Raw genomic sequence first — 17,195 nt, forward strand, 5'->3', positions numbered from 1 at the left:
TCACATAGCAGAAAATGCAAACAATATTCATGTTTCTTGAAAGACATGCATAATGAATATCCATGTTTCAGGGATTTCTTTTATTTTTATATCCAGTCCATGTTAATATGGTAGCCTATTCCCACCCAATTAATTGAACTTTAGCCTATGCATAAAAGTTATGATTGCATCTATTTATCCGTCTTCATAGCCTAAATATATCACAACAATGTGTAGCCTATATAGCCTACTTAAAAAGGTGATGAGGAAATTAGTTGCTGATAGTGAATTATAGCCCAGCCTACTAACCAAGATGTCCCATGATCCTATGACACTTCAATTCGTTGAAGCTTGAGCTGGTTGTAAACTAGACATTTATTTACTTAGAGCCGAGCAGCAGCGCGTGTCTGGTAGTGAATGAAGTCAGCGTCTGTAAACGGGCAAGTTTCAGGAAATGCACCTGCAATGAGTTGATTCATAACTTAAGGACTGTAATGGGGGTGGGGTGAGACCCCTTCAGGAAGTCAATAAATCAACATATACAGTACTTGGAGTTAGGTCTAGTAAAAGAGTAGACCTGTAGCTATTTTCAATCACTATAGGAGGAAAAGCCACTAAATAGGTTAGACATTGCATTAATGGACAATTGTAATATTCTATAAAATGTTGTGCTAATCACAACACTGTATATTATTTAACACTTCTTATCTTTTCTGAGTTCTGGATTGATAGGAATTTTATCCCATCATAAGATAAATAACAGGCAGGGGAGGACTGTAAAAAAACCCTGCAAAGACTATGAATTATGATAACAGCTCTCGTTAGCCGAAGAGCTATAAGCTGTGAGTCTCCGAAGCAAAAGCCCAAACTGCCCCGGATGCTCACAGAGTACATTTACTTTAGGAGCAATCCCATTACAATACTTATACTTAACTTTAGCTTTTACCAAAATACTTTAAGTAAATTAGCAAACATGAACAGAGGGATTACTCCATATAGCAAAAACATTACCTTATTTCCCCAGAAAGAGAGACGTCCATAGCAGAGGGAGGTTTTTAGTCGTTTTATATCGTTTCAGAGAGAAATAGAACATGGATTCACAAAACACAGCATGATAATCAAATACAGAGCCTAGACCCCCGTAGGGGGGGTCTAGTAGAATGGTTGCAGGTTTCTCTCTACTGCCTCCAAAATGGCAGACAGTATTTATACTCTACAATACAAAATGGAGAATGGTACAAAGCCGACGTGGCACGACCGATGAGTATCGTACTCAAAGTATGGAAAAGTACTGGAATGGAAAAATACAAAACACAGAAGTCTATCTAGGCCTCAAAGGATAAATTTGTCAGGGAAGGGGGTGCCGGCCCGGTTGCTATGGCACCCGGCTGATAAGACAGCTATGCAGCAAGGCCAAATTCATGTAGGGAGACAGTGAGACAGTGATTCACACTAACAGCGCAAAGTCACTACACAGGGCCAAAAGGGTCAAAAGGTCAAAGGAAATGGTCAATCAAGCATAAAATATAAACAGATAGAAATTATCTATCAAACCCATCGCATTTTATGCGCGAATGATCATATGACCTTTGACAAAATCAAAACCTCAGGGGAAACTTTACTTTATACTATGGATAAAATGGAACAGAATGGCAATGAAAAATAAAAAAACACAATGATTTCAACTTTACTAGGCATAAAATCCTTAATTAGATGGTACTTTGGGAAAGAGAAAGAATGGCTTTTCTCTTTTGATGATGATGATGGAGATGATCTTCGGGAGTGGCACCCACCCCAGCAAACCGTTGCAGCCTACCTGGCCGGCGAGATGTGTCATTTGACCACATGAATGTTCATTTTTAGAGCAGTTCTTCTTTTGGCTCGTCATCAGTTCGTTGTCAGAACTGAATCTGCGAGAGTTCTTTTGGCTCGTTTGTCGGAGCCGATTCTTCGCCCCTTCCCCCCCTAATGACAGGTTCACAGATACACTCGATCTCTGCAAACAGACAAGGTTCAAGAGCTGGGAGAGGGGAAACGGGGTATTCTGCATGCGCTCCAGCGCGATGTCGCAACAATGTCTTTGGGAGTCCCTTAAGTACCATAAAAAGGTCAAAATATAGAATCAAGTTGATTCCGGGGTGAATTAAATGCCTAGTCCAAATCGAACTCATGATGATAAAAACCAAAATAATAAAATGTAGAAGGAAATGTTCCTATATTGACAATTTAGGGGAAATATGAAATGACTAAAACCTTCTTTTTTTTTTTATAAAATCAAATGAAATCAACAATAATGTAATACAATTGGAGGTGATTAAACGTAGCTTGGAAAGCGTAAATCAGCAAACAGGAAAGGAAAAAAATAACAACAACATAAACCACCTAAACATGAAAACAAAAAATTTAATAAATTTGTTCCCAATGGGAAATCTATGGGCAACTAGTTAGACTGTTCTGGGGTTGGGCCTAACCAGTGAATTTAGAGGGATCTGCTGGGGGGTCGGGTCTGGGGCCAAACCTTGTATACAAGAATGGAATTTCGAAGTCCACAATCAACCACAAACTTTTCAGAGACTCTACTCCATCGCATTTGTGGGCTTTGAAATTCTCGGCCTGTCCACCGACCGACTCCCACCTGCAGCAGTCCTTTTATCTGTAAATAACAGAAAAAACAAACAAAGAACGAACTGGTGAATGTCATGAAACAAAAATAACATCGTATCAAACAGACAGATCTAGATAGAGAGAAAAAGTATGCGTATTTCAGATTTTCAACAGATACAGATAGATTGACATGTGGGCCACTACAGGGCAACATCGCACATGGAATACAGACAGACCGTTGAATCCTAAACTACACATGTTATGTTTCATAAGAAGAACAGGTTACCACATGGCAAGACACTGAACGCAGAGAGAACATTACCGAACTATGTGCACACCGGCTTGACATGTTATGTTTCAAGACACTGATTCTGATCAGGTTAAAACATTACGATGACTCGCTATGTGCACTGGAAATTGGTGAAGATTCACCAGAAAAGTAGATTATTATGATACGATGTATGGCAAGGGAAAATGCCAGATAATAACTATTAAAAAAAATGAACTAATTTGACAGGCGTTCACAATGGAAACCTCGTAAGCGCCACAAACAGAGACATGCACGCAGAAAACCCAGCACGCACATACACACAGAGGCACACGTACGCATACATTCCAAAGGAAGCACGCACGCACACACACTAACTAACTAACGGGGGTGAAATGGGAGACAAAAACAACTGGAGATAAAACAGATAAATCAAAACAGTAGGACAGAGAAAGAAATCAAGCATTGATTTACTTAACTGAATGTGTAGGAGAGGCAAGCAGGATTCAGATTTATGGTGCAGACTTTATGGACACGCGTGGTCCACAGGTCCAGTTCGTGAAGGCATTCACGAACCCCATAGCTGGTAGTGTCCAAAAGGATAATCCAATGTTCCTGAATCGATAATGCCGATTTAAAACAACCCCCTCTGAAGATAAAACAGCGGAGCTCTCGGGGAAAAAAGGAAGAAGGATTTTTTTCCTTATCTGATTCTTTGTGCCTTTTCGGTAACAGCTAATTAAATAAATTAGACTTACGCACTTCAAAGGAGACTCGAACGGGACCAAGTTGATAGGAATTTTATCCCATCATAAGATAAATAACAGGCAGGGGAGGACTGTAAAAAAACCCTGCAAAGACTATGAATTATGATAACAGCTCTCGTTAGCCGAAGAGCTATAAGCTGTGAGTCTCCGAAGCAAAAGCCCAAACTGCCCCGGATGCTCACAGAGTACATTTACTTTAGGAGCAATCCCATTACAATACTTATACTTAACTTTAGCTTTTACCAAAATACTTTAAGTAAATTAGCAAACATGAACAGAGGGATTACTCCATATAGCAAAAACATTACCTTATTTCCCCAGAAAGAGAGACGTCCATAGCAGAGGGAGGTTTTTAGTCGTTTTATATCGTTTCAGAGAGAAATAGAACATGGATTCACAAAACACAGCATGATAATCAAATACAGAGCCTAGACCCCCGTAGGGGGGGTCTAGTAGAATGGTTGCAGGTTTCTCTCTACTGCCTCCAAAATGGCAGACAGTATTTATACTCTACAATACAAAATGGAGAATGGTACAAAGCCGACGTGGCACGACCGATGAGTATCGTACTCAAAGTATGGAAAAGTACTGGAATGGAAAAATACAAAACACAGAAGTCTATCTAGGCCTCAAAGGATAAATTTGTCAGGGAAGGGGGTGCCGGCCCGGTTGCTATGGCACCCGGCTGATAAGACAGCTATGCAGCAAGGCCAAATTCATGTAGGGAGACAGTGAGACAGTGATTCACACTAACAGCGCAAAGTCACTACACAGGGCCAAAAGGGTCAAAAGGTCAAAGGAAATGGTCAATCAAGCATAAAATATAAACAGATAGAAATTATCTATCATGGATAATTTTAACCTGCACAATCCTTAGTTCACCTATAGAGTGAGTTTACACTGTAAGGGCCAAATACAACACAATGTCAGCCCATTCCATGTTTTTTCAGATAATGCTTTTGAAAGTCCTTGTCCTTGCTGTTCTTAGTAGTGCAGATGATTTCCCAGTTCCCAATCATTGCAGCAAAATTGAGTGTCAACTTAACCCTTACATTCTTACACTCTTTCTAGAGCACCGTGCATCACCCCTCTATATGCATTGGTGCTGCTGACAGTACCCCTGAGGGAAATAACCATTAGTCAGTGTTGTCTCCGCCATACCCTGAGACAGACAGCTTTGTGTCTCATGAAGCGACGTCTCACTCTCTTGTACATCCAGACATACAGTGTCCATCTTCACTTCGCTTTCAGACCCACTCTTCCCGAGCCTGTCCTCTCTGTCACTAAAGAGGAGACCTGATGTCCGGGGAGCGTTGGAGCCTAAACATCCACTCATAAAGCCAAGAGTAAGTCCCAGAGAGCAACTAGAGAAATCTGCCTCAACACCGGAGAGACGGCCTCCCAGTAATCCCCCAGGGAGTGCTGGGCACCCCTCTCCCTGCTCATAGGCTGCTGTAACCCCTCTCAATCCTTTGTCTCCCTTATAGTCCTGTAGATCGGAGGTGGTTACTTGGAGTTTGTAGCCCATGTGGGCTACCTCTTGCTCTTCCTGGGAGACCTCCTCGATGGGCGACAGGACAGGGTCACTGTAGGTGAACGTCAACGACGACCAGAATGGTTCTGTGTTCAGTTGCTCCTGCTGGAGATCAAGAGAACATGCATGTCAGAGCAAATAAGGCCAGCTGGGTGGTGCCTGTTGTGTGAAGTTATGGATGAGGTGCTTGTGTGAGAGTTTCTCTTGTCATCCTAAAGCGTTCCTGATACCTACGTATATCCCAGTGGAGAAAAATGGGCTGCACTGCCTACTTTTTTTTTTTTTTTTTAAGATATTTTTTTGCGGCTTACGCCTTTTATTGATTTTTGAAGGGACAGACAGTAGGCTGACAGGAAACGGGAGAGAGATGGGGGGATGACATGCAGTAAAGGCCGTGTCGGGTCCGGGAGTCGAACCCGCGGCACACTGCGACTGGATTACCAGTCCGGTGCCCAGACCGTTACGCTACGGCCTGGGCCCACTGCCTACTTCTTAACAAACAACTTTGTTTCTTCCCAGAGTGAGTCATTGCGAGTGCTAGACCGTTAATAATCGAATCTAAAAGGACAACCTCTCACTTTCACATTTTAACAATTGATTGAAGAATATAGGCAAAATTCTATGCAATATTCATGAAATTTGATGCAATATGATAGTAAAACCAAGTAGTTGTCAGATGTCAGAGTGAAAGCAGCAAGGAATAGACAACTGATTCAACTTCCAGGTACAGAACTGATTAGTTAGTACTGTTTTCAGTTAAACTCAGGTTCTCATCCATATACAACAGTGAACAGCAAAAATAGCAACTATGACTTATTTTACTTCAGATATCTGATGCAGTAAGATGTTGCAGTTGCTTTTGGTATGTTTGATTGGTGCTGGGGATGAATGTGCTGTGTAGAATGAGGGAAACCCGGAAACATAAACGGATACCTCAAGTAGTTTGATGGCATTACTGTTTCCCAGTTTTGGTAAGTTTTCAACAAGCCAGGCAGGTCCCATGGATATACACATCTTCTTGACCCTGTATGAGAAGGAAGTTACACCTGCATTTGACAATGGTGCAATAATTTTATCTAATTATCATGTGCATATTTTGTTTTTTGGGCGAAATACAATTATGTTTTCCACAGACATCACAAAATCATTATAAGAATCACAGTTAAGACTTAAGAGTGGGACGTACGGCCTGATGAAGGTCCTTGCACCAAAATGTTCACAAGAAAAGTGAGTTAAAATTGAAGAAGACAGGGAATGAGCTTGAAATGAAATCAACTATTACCTGTTCCTCAGACAACTCCAGCACATTAAGTTGGCAACAAGCACCATGAAGAGGGCTCCAGTGACAACCAAGCCAGCCAGCCACCAGCCAACTAGAAGGTACCAGGAGAAACAACTCAATCACTAGTCAGATTTCATCTCCACCATGTTTTGCACTCTGTCCGTGTGTCCTTGTGTCCATTCGTCTAATCCCCTATGGTCTAATCTCCGGCACACGGCACCGTTGGCCCGGCCTATGCCACACTGTACACACACACACACACACTCCCTGGATGCCAACGATGAACCTCTGCCCCAATTTTTCCACAACGGCCTGTTATAGCGCCACCATTTTGAACAAAATGCCTCAAATCTTGCAATTTACGTGCAATTATGCACGCACATTCCCACTACTAGACAGATTAAGAAATGCCACTTAAACATTTATTTTCAAATCAGCCTCATGGTGGCGCTATAACAGCCTAATTCCTGTTTTACCTATAACTGCATATTAAGCATGAAAGTCTAGGTGAACTCAAATGCAGACAAAAATGCAGGCAAAAAAAATCCAAGGTTTATTGTGCCCAGAGCACAACAAAAATCAAAAATGCAAAAGCAGGCAAGAATTTAATTAAGGCAAAACAAGGTTATAGCCAAACTTGAGGCATAGGCCTGCTGGTAGAGGCCACGAGGCAAAGTCCAGGACAAGGCACAGCTTCTGGAGCAGGAGAAACACTGTACACAGCATGTTGAAAGATGTCTGAAAAAAGTGCAGCGGAGGAGACCTTAAATAGGACTCCACCCGATTGCTAAAGGGCTGCAGGGAGATTAGGAAGATGTAGATGGCACAGGCATGTGAGCTGATGTAACACTGCACTGATCTGTGTACAACTTTGTATGCACACTATCTCTCTATAGTACGGTAGTCACGTGTTCAACACAGATATGTTATATTTTTCATATTTCTCTGTTGTGTCTACTGGAACTAGGCAGTAACATACTTTATAACAGACTACCAAATACTTAAATTTCAAAATGCAGATGTGAGATGGATGGAACAAAATACTTATCTTTACTTCATGTCATTCGACAAAGTATGAAATACTTTTAATATGTTAGCGAATGACTGACCTTCAGAGTCTACAGGTTGTAAGGAGAAGGAGATCACGTTCCCTGGAGGACCCTCGCCTGCTGAGGTGGATGCAGACATAAAGAGATCCAGAGCGCCTTCTGGACAGTCGAGCCATCTCTGCCTGCGTTCAGAGCCAGCTACTGTCACTGGAGAGAAAGCAAGTTGTTACTGTTATTTAAATCTAAAACAAAATATGACTACAGCATCCTTATTGTTACTGCTTTTCTTTTCCAAACACATGTTAAAGTGTTCCAAAGAGCATCTGGAGAATGCTCTTAATGTACTGAAGATATACCAAAAACAATATATTGTTTCTGTCAAATAGAAACCTCCTATCTCCATATATTCTTTTAAAATAAACTTTATTCAAAGAGTATGAGCATGACATCATAATTATGCAAGTTTCACAGTAAGAAAATACAATTCTTTGTTTTTATACTTTCTCCCACAACTCCTTTCCCAATCCTCCCCACCCACCCACCCACCCACCATCTTTCCCCACGAGGCCAGACATACAAACAACATATATACAGGTATAAAACCATGCAATAGGTTGAGTACATAACTAAGATACAAAGAAAGGGATCACATGGTTATGTTCACAGAAATAATTAATAAACAACTTAAAAGGGGGGTAAAATAAGAGAACATATTTTAACTTTTTATGCAATGAATGCCCTACGTACAGTCATACTACAGTGTCACACAAAAGGAGAAAAAATTGCTACAATCTAAGAAAATGTCGCATTGGGACCCGTTTTGAGCTTTTAGATCAGCTATTCTTCTTTCTGAAATAGAATTTTGAAAAGTAACAGTTTTGGACAACACAAGTCATTATGACTTTTGTAAGTGCTGTGTAGATGTATTATTTGGGACATTCAGTTAAACAGAATGATGGCATCCAAATTATATAAAAGTTGTTGCACCACAACGCATGACAAATAGAAAATCTTTCAGGCAGTTTGGACGGCTACTTAAGTTCCTGGAATGGGTGAGTGAAATATGCTGGTTGTAACAGCTTTAGGGGTGCATTGTGTGCATGCATGGTTTCAAATGCACAAAACTTCCTGTTTGTGGTCAACTTAAGTTCTAGAATAGACAATGATAAACTGAAGACCGAGAATAAAAATAGCAGGCCTGTATCATATAAGCATACTACAGTGTCTTTGTATTTTTGTCTTTTACTCTGTGTGTGAACCATTACTTTTTTTTGCATTTATATATTTACTAATGTTCAATTGGTTGTGTCATGTCTAGTCATGTGATAGCAATGTTGATAGAAACTCATCTCTCTTTACTGATGATCTGCTCTGACTATGAACATATGGCTAGTGTTGGTCCATCACAGGTTCCCAGGAGGACTTTAACCTTTACCAGTTGGAATGTCAGGGGGTTGAATTTGGCGCTAAAGCGTAATAAGGTGCTTTGCCACTTACGTAATTTAGAGATACTAAAATAGCCTTCCTCGAGGAGACTTACTCCGTCCGACCATCTCAAGATGCATAAGATCAGTAAAGTATGGCAGCCATTTCTATCACATGTTGACCGCCTTACACTCGTACCCCTGACTGAACCGGATACCTGACTAGCTTGCCTGTATTGCCTGGATGATGTTTGTGACCATGAGCTGTTTGTCATGACAGTACTGAAAGAAATCATTGAATTTAGTTTTTAAGTCATGAAAATGTTTTTGGGAATGTTTTTTTAAATTTCTTTTAAATAATAATTAAAAACTAAATTTTGGAAACAAATCTAAAGAGACCCATAAAAATGTGTCAGCGACCTACAAATGGGTCCCAACCCATGCAGTGTTTGAGAAACAGTACTATAGTGAATAACTATAGTCTACCATTCACATTTCACTGGATTACTGGAACCAAGATCTGAAAAACCCTGCTGATGCTCTGTGGGTTCGTGGGTGGATCGAGTATCAAAGGATTATAGTACTGTATAGTGTATAGACAACATATGCATACAATCCACCGCAAAGTAAGTTCCCACGCTCATACGTATTTCATGCGTAAGGCTTTTTATCAAGGACACACACCAGTGGTGTAAAGTAGCCTAACTACTGTACTTAATGTTGAGTATTTCCAGTTTTCAGTATTTTACTTCTACTTTTTAGTTACTAGTTATCTTGTAGATTTTGATTATTATTACATTAACCACTTCAACCCTATATACATTTTGGCCATTTGCGACGCATTTTGAGCTTGTTGCTCGGGCTCGGCTATTTTCAAAAGGCTTATTATACATTTTTGAGTGGTTCCTACCACTCCATTACGCATCTATGTGTCACTCCCTATATATGTGTGTCCCTCCCTATATATACGTGTCCCTGTGTCTGTCCGAGCACAGACAGCTGAAACACCTCAACAATACCACTGGATGGCACTGTTACGTAGCATCTCACACACACAGACGCCAGGTACAGTACAGTACGAGAACTACAGTATATTAGAGTAGTACTGTTGCACCGCTCAGTTCACACAGGTGTGATTATTTTAAACTTGGATCCGTATACGAGTATACAGTCCTATAAATTAATGACGCTGGGTACGGATGACGAGCAGGCTCGTCTTAAGGCATTTAATATCACTATAACATTGCCTCAATGTATTTCATTTTTGGAACCGTCTATCTGATCATCCGTGAGCGCGATGGGAACATTGCCCTTTTCTAGCTCGGTGACATTGATGCTATGCTTTAGCATTCAAGATGTAAGCCAAAAGCGGACATGCGTCACAGTGGAATAGCCACCCTAAAATCACCCGGCACCCATGAAGCACCACCACTTTTGTCCAATAGGCGGCACTCAATGTGTTGAATTGGCCATTCTGCATGGCCAATTTAACACTGCATAATGAGTACTTTTTACTTTTGGTACTTACATTTTGATGCCAATACTTTCGTAATGAAGTACATATTGAATTCTGGACTTTTACTTAGGCCTAAGTAAAAAATGTAAGCACTTTTTCCACCACAGACACACACGTGCACGCACACACACACACACGCACGTGCTCGCATGCACGCACGGATGCGCAGAGAGAGAGAGAGAGACTACTGCAGTAGAGATGCTCACTCTGGTGCTGGGTGTCTTGGCTCCTCAGGTAGATACTATAGTGGACTAGGAAGCCTCTCAGCTGGTCTACAGCTAGCTCCTCCCACTGGATTAGAAGGTGTCTGGTCTCATCATGGACCAGTACTGACACCACAGGACCAGACCGTGGTCCTGAAACACAGTGTTGTTAGATTGGCTCATGTCATGTATACTCTGTACTTAACAGCATGTGTAACAGTTTCTTGGTGTTTATACTGCTTTTAGATTAATTTAAATTGTGTAAACTCAATCGAGGGCCAAGAGTAAACATCAGGGGGTATGGAGAAATTAAAACTGTTGGTGTGAACAGCTGACTTGTGAGCCTTACTCTCTTCTTTGGAATAGACTGTGCCAGTTGATGGATCACTTACGCCACTGGTGGTCACAGTATACAAAGATACATTATATCTCACACCTGCAGTCAGACCTGAGACAGTATATGGGGAAAAACACACAGTTTAATCAAAAATACTCTCCAACATGGTAACTGTAATTTTCATGTTTTGATGTTTTATGAACTTTGGTTTTGGTTGTACAATGTTTAATCTGGACTCCTCAGATGTTATACCTCACATGCCCACAAGAGGACACTATTTGATTTCTTTCATGGCTATCAATAGCAGTCTAAGCCACAAACATCCAGTGATCAGCATGAATGGTGTCTTTACTTGTGAGGAGTGTTGTGCTGACATCCTTGGAAACCCTTTGCCAGCATAGCTCTTCAGCTCCACTACTCCATTCCACCACGTGGCTCAGCAGTTCACCACCGGAGCCAGACTGGAGTTCAGCCCCAAGCAGTGACCAGGAGACGAGCACAGCACTGCCATTTCCTGCAGGAGCCAGCTCTGTCAGAGCAGGTCCAGAGACACCTATACACAATTATACACCAAAAGAAAATCAACAATTCAAGTAATTAAAGAAGTCAAATTAAGTTCAAGGTCAGAGCCATGCTAAGAGCAAACCTACTACTAGAACATCAGGTAAGAAGGAAGAATAAAGATTAAGTAAATGCCTGGCTGGAACCAGAGTCCAATCAAGTTTTAGCCATGATTCATTGAAATTGAATAGTCAAATTTAGATTTTTGCTATATGTCCCCTCATACTGCCGACCCTACTGGAGTTGCATGTTATTTTTCTTAAAATAAAATAAGAAATATCATTATACTGCAATCAACAAACTACAAACCTGGTCAAACAGTGCAAAATAATATAAGAGGCTAAAGGCTTTGGGCACAATGTATCTGTGCAAACAAAAGTTTGTTTCCACAAGAGTCACAAGTGCTTGTCAGGCCAGGGTGGGGGGTCCCCAGTTCAAAGAGGATTGTTTTTGGGGCTCACAGCCTGAAAAGGTTGAGAACCACTGGTCTACTGAATAACCGTACTGTACCTGAGCATCTGAGGTGCACAGCAGCAGGTGGAGACTCTCCATATGAGGTCACAGCGCTGACACTCAGTGTCTGGACCTCGTGGGACACCTGAACTGAACAGTGGGTCGTGTTAGCAGGACAGGATGTGATGGGATGTCTCTGACGGTTATCCAGGAAGATGTCATAGTGTCGGACCTCTCCACTGTAATCCTCTGGAGACAGGGTCTGTATGGGTAAAGCATTTCACTTTACAGCCCACCACTGAAATAGTACTCCCGTCTCATTCATCAAAGGAACAGTGGTATCAGGTATGTGGTGTTCATTATGTGCTGTCCCTCCCAAATAAAAGTATAAAATTAAAATAATGTGTGAGTTTTAATCATAGTCATGCACCATATACCTTCCACAAAATAGTCACTTCCTGAAGCATGTTTGTCTCCTTGTTACCTAAAATCCTCCAGACATGTAAGGGACCTAAACACACAGTCAAATAAATGTTATTTGTTGTTGCTGTATTAGCTCCAATATATAGATTGTAAAAATTAAAAAAACAGGCTTGCCTTTTGCAGGGCTTTTCGCCCGAACAGGAGATTATAAAAAAATAAACAGGCTTGCCTTTTGCAGGGCTTTTTGCACAAACAGGAAGACTCCATGTGCTGCAGAGAGGTCTCTTGCTGGGCTTGGGTGTGGAGGTGGGCCTCATGGGAGGGATGAGTTCTAGTGTTCCTTTACACACTCTTATCTGGAATTCATATTCTGCCAGAGGGTCTAAGCCCCTCAGTCTGATCAGGCCCGTACGGATGAGCTCAGTTTGTTCTCTCAGTGCCTGCACAAAAGAACAGCAATGTGAAATCTTATGACGCAATGACGCTACGATTCTCTCTGACTAATCAGACAATCTGCAGTTTTTTCACGTCACCTTCAGGTATTGTCTCATATGTCACTTGGAACCTCAACCAAAAAAGTACTGAAGGAAAAACTAAAAATCACACCTGTGTGAACCGAGTGGTGCAACTCCCCTCTCCCTCTCCCCCCCCCCCTCTCCCCTCTCTCTCTCTCTCTCTCTCTCTTTCATTAGCAAGCAACAACAGCACTGTCTCTCTCTCTGTTTCTGGCGCCCCTACTGCCCCTACTGGTACTCATACTGGTGCTCACACACATACATGTCACGGACATTGCTGGTTGTAGGAGTGGTTGCACCACTCAAAAAAGTGGGGTGCATACTTAGTTTAGACTAGTCATTGGTTAGACATAAGGTTGGTGAGGGGTGCGTTAAAACGACGGATTAAGGTTGGTGAGGGGTGCATTAAAACGACCAGATTAAGGTTGATTAAGGTTTGACTAGTCTAAACTAAGTAGGCTACTGCACCCAAAAAGTGAGTATAATGAAGATGAGTTCAGTCTGTACCATGCATTGGAAAAGTGCCAAAAGACATAGTTGAATGAAAGTGTGTGTAGACGTTTACCCAGGATCCATTTTTAGGCAGTGTCCTGAGCCTGGTGTGGGACATGAGATTCTCTGGATGCTCTGAGGGTTCTAAGGGTTTCCAGTGCAACACGGCTGTGATGGAATTATTCATGATCTCAATCTGCACATTCTGAATCACTGGTGCATCTGGTAACACTGGGAAAGGAAAAAGAAAAGCAGGGACTTCATGAGATATGAGTCCCTTAACTTAGGCCTTCAGACAGTAAGTGAGAAGGTGTGTAATTAAGGAAGGTTATCACATTGAAAGGCAATCATGATACAAAAATTGAGGGGCGCTCTTATCATCATACAGATCATAGTCATACATCATCTCATTCTGGCCAATATAATTTGCGTCCTCACTTTTGTCTTCAATGTTTGTGTTTACACTCAAAGCTGGACATAAGAGGGGCTATAGCGCCTCTCAAAAATAAACAGCATTTGATTGCTAAACTTAAAAGGCATAGTCCTTTCATAGTCCAACAGATGGCATAATCTACAAATTTAGTGAAATAATGTGACACAAACTATTCAGCATAAAAGAGAGGTGTCACAAATACAGCATAACAGATGATGTCCGCTAATAACTGGGTCAGACTAGTCAAACTGTGATAACATGTAGAGTAGTATAAGCATCTTGAAAGGGACAGCACACAGGATGACTTACTTCTTGAGATGAAGTTGTTTCAGAGTTGACTGATAAACTGCTAACCCTACAGAATGTTGTGTGAAAGACAGCTTACCCACAACATCCCTCACACGGAGGATGAAGGGCTCTGAATTTGATGTTCCCAAGGCGTTGGCAGCGGTGACAGTCAACTGGTACATCTCATTTTCATCAAGCAGTGTCTTTGGCAGAGAGAAATTATCTGTGCTTTGCACTCCATTGTAGTGTATCTGGGTCCCATTTTCTTTGTTAAAACTTTACGTACGTGAAAATATACACACACAAAAATGAAAAAATAAATACACTCACACAAGCACATGTATTTTAGGCTACTGTATTTTACTTTTGTGTGACGCAGTAATGTGATCAAATGGGGCGTTAATTTATGAAGAGCAAAAAAACAGCGTTTATTCTGCCTGACGTACAGCAACAAAACGCCTCAACAGTTTTCTGAAAACCTATGTTTACCTACATATATATATATATAGGCCGATATTTTCTTTTTTTTCATATAAAGAAATAAAGAAATAAAATGACACAGATGCTTTCCAGGTCTCAATGGGTGCAGTACAACAGTATAGTAGGCCTACCTGGTGATGGAGATGTTGTAGGTAGTGTGAAGGTGTGTCTCCTGCCCTCTCGTCCAGAAGCAGTCTATAAAACTGGAACTCTGTAATGTCTGACAACTGATCTCTGTAGGTTTGTTAGGAGGGACTGTAGAGGCACAGCAAAACAAAACATAATTGGATATCATTTGACTTGTCGATTATACATTTTGCAGGACAATTTAAGTAATACGGTAATTAAGGACATTCCGTTTTAGTACATCTTCCAACACTACAGGCAAGAGGCAAAGAGACAAATGATATAACACTGTGTTCCGCCAATTCATCATCACAATCAGTACATGGCTTATCAAGCAAGTAATGACAGAAACTTTGCAAATTATCTCTGGAACAGTACGTGGGTGTATTTACAAAAAATAAAAAAATAAATAAAGTTGAATTACAAAACTACTGATTTAGAAGGCATTTTTTATAGAATCGGCCTCAGGTCTTAATGGGATAGTGTACATGGTTCGTTGTCACAAAGTCCCAAGGCACACCTTGACATTATGGATTTATCTCACGGGAAACCAGTGCGCCGCACCACACTATTTGGAAACCACTACTCTATTAAATAATCTGTAGTGTACTGTACTGTACATACATCCACTTTGGAGATCCAGTCCACAAATCCAGTCTACTTCTCCGTTCCTCTCCCGTTTGCACAACAGGGAAAACTTCGGCCTGCGGACGTTGACCAATCTGAATCTTGCCGTGGTGCAGTTACCTCCCCTCTCTGGCTTCACCTTCAGATTTTCCACCTCCAGATACAATTGAGAACTGAAAGAAAAGGGATTTTTTTTAAATTGTTGTTATTTAACACATTTTACACTTGCATCTGTTGATAGTGTTAAGCATAAAACACAATCAAAGGAAACAGCAGACAAATCCACCAGTAATATAAAACCGACAATACAACTGCGGTGCAATATATAAGGCAGGGTGTTTCTGAAGCCGCTACACTAGAATGTGACTGAGAGAATACAGTTTTACTTTCTTGAGAGTTGAGATATATATAATAACTACTTGCTTGAAAGCAGATACCGTACATTTATTTGTATAATTCTACACAGTAACAGTACCCACCTCCTGGTACATATGGTATGGCAGTACAGGGTCAGGTCTGTGCCCATGCGGAAGAGTGGTGCTGGCTCCACTGTCAGATTCCCCTGGCATTCAAATTCAGGAAGGAGCAGAGAGCCTGTACATGACAGAACGATGACCATAGGTTTTCACAGCAGTGATTGATTCATTCTATACCGTAACTTCTAAAGGGATTTACAGACGGTATAACATTATTAATCTGGTCCAGTTTAATAAATTTGTATTTGACACAAGTAGAGCATGCCTGCTATAAGAGAGATACTGTACTGTACTGTAAGTCTGGAACTTTACGTGGCTCAGTGGACCGAGATACATGTGCATTAATACTCAATATGTCATGGGTTCAGCTCAGGTTGAAGTTAAACGTCGCACAACTCAAACAACTTTTTCCATAGAACAAACCCATGTTTGACTGTCGGAGTTGAGTGGGTTCAGTATAGTTCAGGTCAGGACCGTCACACGCTACCTCAATATCTGTCTCAATATATGAAAACGTTACATTGTGCTTATTTGTTTTCTTGCTATTTACATGACTGTGTACCCTGCTGTTGGTTGACTAGTGTTTATGCCTTTTAAACCAATCTCACATTTTGTAAGTCAATCTGGATATGAACACCTGCCAAATTGTAAGTGCTTCAGACCTGTAAAAGCAGGACTCGACTACAACATTTTACTTGGAAAACGTAAATAAAAACAGCTGGATATTTAACAGCAACATTCAAGACAACACGTGTAATAACAAGGCAAAACACGGCCATGTTTTTGCAACTACAACTCACATTTGAAATTGAGGAGGAATATAACTGTACACCTCCAAACAGTTTGGTAGAAATTCATATTGTTCCTGTTAATGACAAATAATCAGATAATTAGGCTATACCATCTGCAAAAAATATCTTGATCAATCAGTATAGTGTTTAAAGTACATACAAACAAAAACTCATACCTCAGCCATCAAAGTCTGCATCTGCTTGAAAGGAGAAGTATAGTGTGAGTTGAAGCACAAGCTTATGTTGTTACTTGTTAGACATGTCAATTCGATGGAAATGTACTGGTGTTTAGAAGAGTGCAGCGTATAATCTTTGACAGGTCAAGTCAAGTCAATCAGCTCACACTGTGAGAGGTCTCCTACACATGTTGAATGAAATTAAATTATGTAACAAATGATATGCTAACAAGTTTTATCACAAACCGTACTGTATATCACAAACTCATCATCAAACTTATCATCCATGACTAACATTCAGACAGCCTCGCAAGGTGTTTTTGTCTGAACTGTCAAACCTTTTCGTTTACTTTGAAACCTCTTAAGCAGGGCACTGACCTACTTTGGAGGC

The 17,195-nt window shown here is 40.9% G+C and overlaps 1 protein-coding gene across 1 annotated transcript; it reads right to left on the minus strand.

The window, feature by feature from the left end:
* Nucleotides 1-4,486: 4,486 nt before the first annotated feature.
* On the minus strand, nt 4,487-15,980 carry il23r (interleukin 23 receptor; the record flags this gene model as incomplete). Its single annotated transcript, XM_083768068.1, has 15 exons — nt 4,487-5,257; nt 6,086-6,176; nt 6,435-6,525; nt 7,544-7,690; nt 10,630-10,779; nt 10,976-11,074; nt 11,316-11,516; nt 12,035-12,239; nt 12,415-12,488; nt 12,630-12,840; nt 13,481-13,638; nt 14,226-14,404; nt 14,740-14,863; nt 15,359-15,534; nt 15,841-15,980. 15 exons carry the CDS (start codon nt 15,978-15,980, stop codon nt 4,709-4,711), a joined length of 2,595 nt encoding a protein of 864 aa, XP_083624194.1. The 3' UTR covers nt 4,487-4,708.
* Nucleotides 15,981-17,195: the final 1,215 nt, after the last annotated feature.

Source organism: Protomyctophum parallelum (assembly GCF_964188405.1).
Source record: "Protomyctophum parallelum genome assembly, chromosome: 6".
Lineage (NCBI taxonomy): Eukaryota > Metazoa > Chordata > Actinopteri > Myctophiformes > Myctophidae > Protomyctophum > Protomyctophum parallelum.